Source organism: Gossypium raimondii, chromosome 10 (assembly GCF_025698545.1).
Source record: "Gossypium raimondii isolate GPD5lz chromosome 10, ASM2569854v1, whole genome shotgun sequence".
NCBI lineage: Eukaryota > Viridiplantae > Streptophyta > Magnoliopsida > Malvales > Malvaceae > Gossypium > Gossypium raimondii.
Window position 1 is genome coordinate 29,024,838 of NC_068574.1, and position 10,016 is coordinate 29,034,853.

Below are 10,016 nucleotides of genomic sequence, written 5' to 3' on the forward strand. Positions count from 1 at the left end.
AACCTTATAAGATAACCTTTTGTATAACTTTGCAAACCTTAGATATTTTTCACATTGTTTTATTAAATGTTGATATAACTTTAGTACCATGCCCAAAAGTTCTAATAACATTTAATATATAATTTTATACCAAAATAAAAATCATCTAAATATATAAATAGACCAACAGGTAAATAATGAATTAAATATATGAAATTAAATGATAGTGGCATTTGTCATCCACGGGCAAAACATGAAATAACAAAAGGCAATTAATAAATAAAATTCTATAAAAAAATTTAATAAATAGATAGGGTTAATTTGAATTATCGGAAGGGTACAAACAGCAAATACCAAAAACAAAAAAGAAAGAAATGCAAGGCATTATGGATATAAATGTAATCCACAATTTATAATAATGCCTTCAGCTGATGTCTCTCTGTGTGTATAAAGTGCCAAAGCCAACCATTTTGTCTATCATTTAACACAATATTTTCATTTCTCAAATTAAGTCACACTTTGACAGATTTTATTCTTGGATAATAAGTAAACTCTATCGCCTAAGTAAATGTACATATTAAAATGTCCCAAAACCTCTTCTATATCAGAGCAATCCCCAAGCCACAACAAAAATTACCTGTGTGTCTCTGATGTTTGAACAAATTCAGAATATATAGCACTCCCACAATGCAACACTGCAAACCCGCCATTGATGAGTTATGAAAAACTAACAATCCACCTTATTAAAACCTTGTGAAAGAAATTAGCCCAAAGTAAATCAACTGAAAATATCGAACTAAAGGAAATGGAAGAGTTGCTAATGGAAGATCGGATCCACCTAAAAGCTGGCTGACACAGTTATTTCCATATTTTGACGGATTTGTCGTAACTGGCAGAGGCAACCATCCCTGTAACTTGAGACTGTGTCAGGGCTGATATAACACAGTCATGGGCCGGAATTGTCATACACTTGTTCTCAGCTGTGTTCCAAAGCTCCAGTGACTGCAAAAGATAGAAGCTTAAGAGATAGTCAGAGAACAATCAAGGTAAAAAATACCATATCCGAAATAATACAGACAACTATCCATGAAATGGAAATAGAGCCATCAATCATCAACTGCAAGGAGTCGAAGAGTGGGTGAAACAAATGGCAAATGATAACTTAAGAATACGAAACGGCACCTGATAACCACCAACAACCAAGAGAGCAGGAAAGCTAGGATGAAAAACACAAGAATGAAACTTGTTCCCACTAGAATTGAGCTCATGAATGCACTCTCCAGAGGCCAGCGACCACACTCTAACAGAATCCTGACTGACAGATGCTAAAAAGTCTCCATTTGTGTCCCAACAAATAGAGTGAACCTCTGTATTGTGCCCCTGAGAGTAAATAAATTTCTCCAGATGAAACCATACTGTGCCGAAATTGGTTACACTATAAATGAGGTAATATACTCTTCCTTTAAAAAATTTACATATTTAATGATATTTCTACCTGCAATAACTGTGTTCTTCTGTCAGTCTCAACATCCACAATAGACACAACAGTCTCCGCTGCCGCAGCTAGAAATTGTCCTATTCTTGGTTGAAATCTGACATTACTGCAGCCTCCCTGCTTCAATCAGTGGAAGTAACTTAGATGAAAAACATCAGATCCAAAAGAACCTGCTGCACTATTAAAATATAACAAAGCTTAAGGATCTAGAACGCTAGCCTTGGAGATACGAGTGCAAGAATACTGATTGATGTTCCAAAAGCGAATCTCACTGTTACCATCACAAGAGCAGAAAAGATCATTCTTCTTAGGGTGAAAATCAAGGGACATAACTTGTGCCGTATGCCCTGTATATTTCCACATGCAATAACTTGGCTGCAAAAATAACAGAAAACAAGCATCCCTGATATGAAAACCACAAAATTCACCAGCATTGAACAAATTAGAATTGGTGAGTCTTTTCTGTGACTATAACAACTTTGTGTTTTGTCTTCAATCAAACAATGTCAGAATTAATGGTGTAAGCATTAATTCAACATAGACAATAGCAGAATGTGTAGTTGTCTAAAATCTAAATGTAAAACCGGAAGGAAGACTACCACAAAAGAAACGGGCGAAAGGGGCCCATAAGAGAGAATTACACACAAATGCAAATACAAAGGAGCTAGAGGATATACTTGTGCAGCATCCCAAACTCGCACTGTTGTATCAAAAGAAGATGTTGCCAGCTGAGTGGAATTTGGTCTGAAGCGAATATCAGTTATAATATGAGTGTGTTCCTCAGGTGTGCATTCAGTTTCCAGAGTTTCCATGTTCCAAAGAACAGCCTACTGACAGGAAATTGACAAGCATGAACATCATTATTCCACACTTCCATTTAAGTTTTTTTTTTTCTTTTTTTGTTTCCAATTAATCATAAATATTCCCATAAATATTCTGCAAGGATCCAAGAAGTTTAGCATCACATGGCTACATCATTTATGGAAATAAAACAATCAATGACAAAATAATTGATAATCCTAACTTATACTGCATGCTACATATGAATCTTCGTTCCTTATATGCTACAATGCTTTATACCTTCTTGTCATGCCCAGCACTGGCCAATAGCTTTCCATCAGAAGAGAAATGACAACAGGTGACTTTGCCATTGCTTTTACGTATTGAACCAACTTCATTGAAGCCAAAACCTGAAATGTATAAAACAAGTCATTACTGTGGTCAATTTGAAGAATAAAGAGTGCTGAAAGCATGAACTCATATGTTACCCTTTGAAGTCTCAGTAGCATGTTCAGAAGGATTTCGTTTTAGGGTGCCAAACAAATTCCCCCCATCTCCATCATCATGTGAGAGAAAAGACTCCACATTGTCGTCCAAGGAGCCAACATCTCCAAAATGTTCCATGTCGTCCTGCAATTGCAAATTACATCATAAGCAGGCTTTTGAAATGACTTGTTCAAGGCTAGGTTTGAAATCTGTACTTACATAACAAAGGATTAGGAAACAAAACCCTAATGAAAACATGCTAAGAACAAAGTGTCATGTAGATATGCTCAATCTTGCCACATTCTTCAAAGAGAGTGTATCAAGATCTCTCAATAGCCTCAAAAGTCAAAACCATTAAGAAATCAAAATATTCACTTAAGGAACAATATATAGACATCCGTTAAGCCATAACCAGAGTCCAACCGAAAGGATAGAGAAACCCTGATATTTTCTATACTACAGCATGAGCAGCTCCAGAATGAACTCTGGCATGAATAACATAAAAATGCTGTACTACAATAACAATATTCATCCTTAGTCATGTAAATAAAAACAAAAAATTAAGAGAACTAAAAAGAAGAAAGTTATGCAAGATTCTAAACAAGTTCCGTATTGCTAAAGGATGATGTGTCTCCAATGTCACAGCTATGGCATCAATATTTTAGCCAAGAAACATAAGGAATACTTAAACATTGAAAGCAAAATAAACCATATCGGTCTCAAGATATTCACAAAACTTAATGGTGACCAACATTACATGCCAAATTTTTCAGTTGTAGGGCCCTAAATGCCATGAAAGGGCATCATAGATCCAAGTTTCGGATATTGGAACCAGAAATGTATTCCAGCTTATATTATCCAAACCACAAACTGTTAAGAAGTTTTTTATCACTTATTTGTTATTTTTGGAAAAGTGGGTAATGAGCAATTTGTTTGGTGGTTATTTAACTTCGACAAAAAGAACTAGATGAAAACGGTCATGCCTGGTACATTGACAAGAACGCCCATAATCATGGTCATAAGATGGGAACTATCAAATTTAGAACTTCATGACTATTCAAGGCCAAATGACAATTTGCCAACATGCTACGACAACACCGTATACTCCATACCAATTTCGCATTCAAAAGATTTCAGCAAGCTACAAGAATGTTGGAATGCTTTGTGGTTAGTACTATTGCAGGTTCAAAACATCTACTACAAACCCTTAGGTTGGAAATAAATTAGGATTACATACCAGCTGGTTGGTTGATGATGCAATACCACCCGTTCCATCAGATCCATACATCATCAAATTTTTGGACATGCTACTACCGTGCTGCATATTGCTAACTGCAGCTACTGCATCACCAGGTGTATGGGTTGATGGGGTTGATGGCTGAGAGTTAGAAGGACCCACAGTGTTTCCAGTACCGGTGCTATTAGCGGCACCAGAAGATGAAGCCCCTTTTCTTTTCCGGTTATTCTAACACACCATACAAGTAATAGTTGTCAATTTAAGCAACAAGAAAAAATAGAGGATAGTGTTGAGAAATGTTCCCATTACAAATTCATGAAATTCATATGACCACCAGCTTGCAGCCTACTGTAAGTCTTTAACGAGAAACATTGTGATAACCAAGAAACAAGACAGAAGCAATCTCAACCTGTTGCACATGTTGTGACTGCAATGGGTCTTGTTGAGAGGAAGATTGTCTTATTGGTGGCATGTTCATCTGCTGAAAGGCCACAAAGAGGTTCAGATGAAATTAAGCAAAAAGTTGACCACTTTTAATCAATTTTATAATAATTAGAACTTGTTAAGAACTACTGAACTAGTACAACCACCATTACCAAATAATAATGTTAGCCGTAAATTTAACGAGAAAAGTATAAGATATGCACTTAATAACAAAGGGATATAGAGACAATCAATGGTTGCAAATTATCTTGATTATATAAAGCAGATGGTATGACAACTGTCACAAGTATATATAGAGACAATTTAGTTATTTATTTCTCTTAAACAAGAATTTGAAAGACAAATGAAAACTATAAAGGTATATTTGACAATAGGGAATAATACAACAGTTAAAACTAATTCTGGAAGGGAAACCTTACTTTTGATGAAGTTGATTGCATTGGAGAACCTATAGATCCATCATTGACAATTGGCTGGCCTTCTTTTGCATTTAAGGTGCCTCGAGATAGTCCTGAAAATCTTTGAGGATCCATATCTCCATACATAGGGGAACTACCCATATTTCCTTGTGTCTGGACCTGTGCTAAGACCTGTTGTTGTTGCTGCTGCGGCAGAAGCTGAAACTGGTTTGCATTCTGTATGAATGGCTTTTGCACTTGAGCACCTAAATTTGGCCGAATTTGATCAATGCCCTGTAAAATAGGACAGAGTCAATTAAGGACAATAACCCAGATATGGAAAATAAAAATTAAGGACACAAGTCTAGTTTAAAGCTTACGGTTAATGGCCAACCCTTCAACGGAAGGCTACCAACTCCAGGGTTCAAACCTTAAAGAAGAAAAGTAAGCATGGAAGTATAAGAATATATACAGGAATGCCTCGATTTAATAAACTACAGAACCAAAAGTTATTATATATGGTGCCTTCATTTCAAAAGAGAAATAAACCAGACAAAATAGAAACAGCAACTTCATGCAGTATTTTTTTAGAGTAGCTAGATTTAGCAAACGACAGTGCCAAACTAGAGAATCACCCAATTATCTTAAGTTACAGCGCACTAAGCATATCTTGCAGTAGCCCACAAGCAAACACCTAACCTACTAGCTTTCCTTTTGAAACTTTTGGGATCATATTGGCCAAATTTAGAAGCACGTGAGTTGAATAAGGTAGGAAAGATAAGATGGACTGTGATGAAACCAAATATAAATTTTTTTGTAGAGGCTGAATGGAAATGACATAATGTTATAGTAAATCAATAAATCCATGACAAGGTAATTAGAAGTTAGGTTATGGAAATGAATCTCATTAGTATGCAGCAAGGTGAATGGTGCAAAGTGAATATAACACGAGTAGTTACAAAGAGTACCTGAATTTCCTATTCCAGGTTTTGACTGCATGATTCCCTGTCCATAAATTGAGGAGGGATCCATGGGCATGGCTCTCTGTGGACCGCCCAAATTCACGTCACCCTTAATGTCCTGCAAGGATATATATATATATATATATATATATATTAGTTCAAGAAAACAGAAAGATATTGATTGCAAAATGTTGCAGCAAATACAGAAAGAACTTTTTCCAAGTAGCAAAAAAAAGTTAGTAGAATCAATGCCTGAATTTGTTGCAATGCTGCAGTTACACTTCCTTGATTTCCTTGAACCAACTGACTGCATCAGAGACAATTTTGATTTGTCATTAACCAGAAAAATGTTAATCGCAATAGACAAAATACCTTACCTAAAATGTACAAGTATATTTACCCAGGATGATTTGTAGCTGATTTTAAGAGGGCCATCCTAGCATCAAGAAGTGGCTGGGATGTCTCTGAATTTATTGCATTTGGGTGTTTCATGCGCTCTTCATACATTTTTGCTGCCAATGCACTTGCATTTGACTGCCCTAGCATTCCTTCAGAGCCAGTTGCATTTACAGGACCACCTAAAGAAGGATGATTAGGATCCCTGCGTTGCATCTGAGCTTGACGCATCAGTTGCAACTGCTGCATCTGCAACTGCTGTTGCTCCTTTGCCTTGATTTGTTGTGCCTGTTAGTAAATCCATAATGGTTCAAATCATTTGGTATAAATTGAAGAAATGACAAGGTACTTACAATAATACTTGCTAAAGTTGTAAGAAGTCACCTCTATGTATGCTGCAGCAGCCTCTGAATGCTTGTCATTTGTTCTCGATATAAATATGTCCCAAAAGACAGACCACCACTCAAAAAGAAACCCACCGGGAGCATCAATCGCTGGGTAAACAAGCAAGTCCTCAATAAATCACTTGTAAAACCAGATTCCCTCAACCAACAATATGCTACACAATTACAACATACCCAAGCAAAGTATAACCTTTAATTCCAAAGAAAAATTACCCCCTCCATTACGACCATTAATTTGGCATTTCTTACATTAATGTTAAGAATCTAAATGGCATACCCATTTAAAATGCCCAAGAAAAGTAAGACAAGGTACTTTTAGGTAAAGTCAAAAGTCAATGTAACTTAGGTAAAAACAGATTCATATAAGAACTCCATTTCTGCATAAAATCTTCAGTCACACAATGTCATGAATTAACTAACAGAAATTGTACATAGTCAAACCCAATTCTTACCTACTGGATCCGGGGCGACTTTCCCTTCTGTCATGAAGGACTTTGCAGTGACATGCAGTTTTTTCTTTACCAAATAATCATATATATAAACATCAAGCCTGCCAACCAAAATTTAAATAGAAGTAAAGGAATCAAATTAAACTAAAAATAATATTCATTTTCTGAAATATCATATAGATACATCTTATCTGCTTCCCAATTACTCTGCGCCATCGTTTCAGCTCAAAAACAAATTAATTAACTGCTCAAAACAAAGCAAAGCAAAATTGATGTAGGGTTAAATTAAAAATTCGATTTACCAAAAAAGTTTACAAATTTAGTACAAGATATTATAATTGTAAAACATGAAACTACGTTGATCAAAACTAACCTTAAAGGGAGCAATTCAACGGATCAAGTCAATGGATCAAAGCCTGCATTACCACTCTTGACCTAGTGAAGAAGCGATCTAATATTGGTTTCTGCATTCAATAAGAAACAATTTTAAAAAAAAATCATAAATTTCCATAAAGCATCTTAATAAAAGATGAGATTAAATTAAAGAAGAAGGAAAAAGGTAAGACCTTATGAATTCAGAAAAGGAAGCTATAAATGGAATTAGGGTTTTCCTTTTAATAAGTTGATTTGATATCTATGATAGTTAACATAAGTGAAAATGGCCAAAAGGAGAGTTTGAATAAGATCCAAACCAGAGATTCGGGTACTCGGGATCTGACTCAACAAACCTCAGGTTTGGAGTCCTTGAAGTTCAGAATAGTTGGTTCGGACTTTCTCAGTTCTCACACACCACGTCAGCTAAAGGACCCACCACATGCTTTTATATATACTTCTAAGTTTTTTCTTTTCTTTTTCTTTTTTTGATATAAATAGGTAATTTAATATGAAAAAGAATTCCTAATCTCACAACACTTCCCTAATTTCTTAGACTGCATTTCGATAAAAATTTTAAATTTTGGAATATTTTTAAAATGTTTATATTTGTGATTATTATGAATGAATAAATTTAAAAGAAAATTTAGATTAATGAATTTTAATAAATTAAAACTAATTATAAAAGTTAATGATATAAAAATAAATAAGATAAACCTTAAAAATTAACTAATATAAAAATATGCACGAATTTGATTCGATTTATAAAAATATATAAATATTTTTAGGTAAATTACATCAATTATTCTCAAATTTTATTTAAATTTATATTTCGATCACCCAACTTTCAAATACTACATAATAGTTACTAATGTTATCAATTTGTTATATTTTTATCACTCGATTGCTAATTTTCGTTTAAAAAAGTAATATTGTACATTAATTCAAAAAGTTAGCAGTTAATTTGGTTTCTCAGTTATAATTAAAAATATTTTAATATTTTAAAGTTTTCTTAACAATAATTGTAAACAAATTCTTTAAAAAATATTAGACTAAAAATTATTATAAAAATTTAAAATCATAATTTTAAAAAATAAAAAATATTTTTAAATATGTATAAATCTAAAAATTCTTAAAATTAAAACTAAAAAAAGGTAAACTAATATTTCTTCTAAATTTTTATTTTATAAAAATCTTAAAATTTTCAAACTAAAACTCATTTGTTTTTTACCTTTGATGAATACTTTCAATCACATCAACAACTTCATGTTGTTTTACCCAAAATTTTGTTTGCAAATTTTATTTTGTTTTGTTCTTTCTCAAATCCCTAAAGCCCCTAGCAAAATATATCTAAATGCAAGATTCATATTCTGTTACAGCCCGATTTTTAGTGGTGACGGAACAGTGGTTTTGGGGCCACAAATTTCCGTCGTGTCAACTTGTAAATATTATTTTTAAAATATTTATAGAGTCAATATAGTCGTATTAAAATTTGGTTTAAAAATATTATCATTTAGATAGTTAATTAAAGAAAAAGAACTAAATTGAAAAAGGTGCAAAACTTGTTATTTTAGCATTTAGGTGATTAAATGGTTAATTATTATTTGAGAAAGGATTTAAGGGATAATTAAGCCTTAATTTAAGTAAAAGGATTTAAGGGATAATTAAGCCTTAATTTAAGTAGTGGGACGGCTAATTAAAGGAAAATGATAAAATAAAAGGTTTTAATGGCAATTTTGTAATTTATTCAAAATTAAAGAAACAAATTGAAACAAAAGGTTTATTTTTCTCATTTTTCTCTTCTTGGTGACCTAGGAAGCTTTTTTTCCATCTTTTATCTTTGCATGGTAAGGAAATGGAATCGTTTTCTTGTAATTTTTATGTTTTTGAGATCGTTGCAACTAGGTCTAGCTAACCCGTACCTTCGTTTTTGATTCTGTTAAAAATTTTGGAAGTTTCCATTGTTGAATATTGGATGTTTTTGATGAATATCATGTATTTGGAGCTTTTATTGTGTTGTGTGATGATTTTGTAAAGTGATTTTTGTTAAATTTTAATTTTAGGATTAAATTATGAAAATGTCAAAATTTTAGGGTTTAATAGAGAATTTGATATTTATTAGGGGCTTTTTGAGAGCCTAGTATATTTGGATAAAATATTTAATTTAGAAAAATGGTTAATTTGATGAATTTCGGGTTAAGGGACTAAATTGTAAAAATGGTAAAAGCTTGGGGTAATTGTGTAATTTTGAAAAGTAAAAGGGTATTAATTGTAAAATATTTTGGAATTGAAATATATGTTAATAAATGAAGAATTTTACATTTCAGATCAAAATCTCTGAAATACTCATGGAAAAGGAAAAATAGCGGAATAGTCATTGAACCTCTGCAACGACTACAATTCAGTCCAAGTAAGTTCGTACGGTTAAAATTTAACATTTGTATAAATTGATGATTGTTATTATATATATGTTCTATTGTTAGAATTGAATTATTGTTGGAATTATGTTATCGAATTTAATACTCAGTTCGGATTGAACACGGGATTTGAGTACATTCGTGTTTGGTGTATAACGGGGGGTTTGGAGTGGAGATGGTATTGGAGGGAGATATTG

At 33.1% G+C, this 10,016-nt stretch overlaps 1 protein-coding gene across 4 annotated transcripts; it reads right to left on the reverse strand.

Annotated features, from left to right (window-relative positions):
- Positions 1-447: 447 nt before the first annotated feature.
- Positions 448-7,759, reverse strand: LOC105777337 (transcriptional corepressor LEUNIG_HOMOLOG). 4 transcript variants are annotated; one of them, XM_012600560.2, is made up of 20 exons: positions 7,597-7,759; positions 7,404-7,494; positions 7,215-7,274; positions 7,034-7,131; positions 6,562-6,671; positions 6,182-6,465; positions 6,034-6,088; positions 5,788-5,899; positions 5,200-5,249; positions 4,841-5,113; positions 4,387-4,458; positions 3,978-4,205; positions 2,743-2,884; positions 2,555-2,664; positions 2,152-2,301; positions 1,694-1,849; positions 1,475-1,591; positions 1,162-1,359; positions 818-981; positions 448-674 (listed from the first exon to the last, which is right to left on the reverse strand). In XM_012600560.2, the coding sequence occupies exons 3-19, from the start codon at positions 7,244-7,246 to the stop codon at positions 838-840; spliced, it is 2,331 nt and encodes a 776-aa protein (XP_012456014.1). In that variant the 5' UTR covers positions 7,247-7,274; positions 7,404-7,494; positions 7,597-7,759; the 3' UTR covers positions 448-674; positions 818-837. The 4 variants fall into 4 exon arrangements, with proteins under 4 accessions (XP_012456014.1, XP_012456015.1, XP_052478078.1 ...); XM_012600561.2 differs by having other exon boundaries at positions 448-729; XM_052622118.1 differs by having other exon boundaries at positions 448-981; positions 4,387-4,455.
- Positions 7,760-10,016: the final 2,257 nt, after the last annotated feature.

Coding starts and splice junctions, on each gene's coding strand:
- LOC105777337 (XM_012600560.2), bottom strand. CDS start 7,246: ATGGCGCAGAGTAATTGGGAAGCAGATAAGAT. Junction 2,885..3,977: donor CATCATCAACCAACCAGCTG/GTATGTAATCCT, acceptor TTGCAATTGCAG/GACGACATGGAACATTTTGG. Junction 982..1,161: donor TGGTTGTTGGTGGTTATCAG/GTGCCGTTTCGT, acceptor TATCTTTTGCAG/TCACTGGAGCTTTGGAACAC.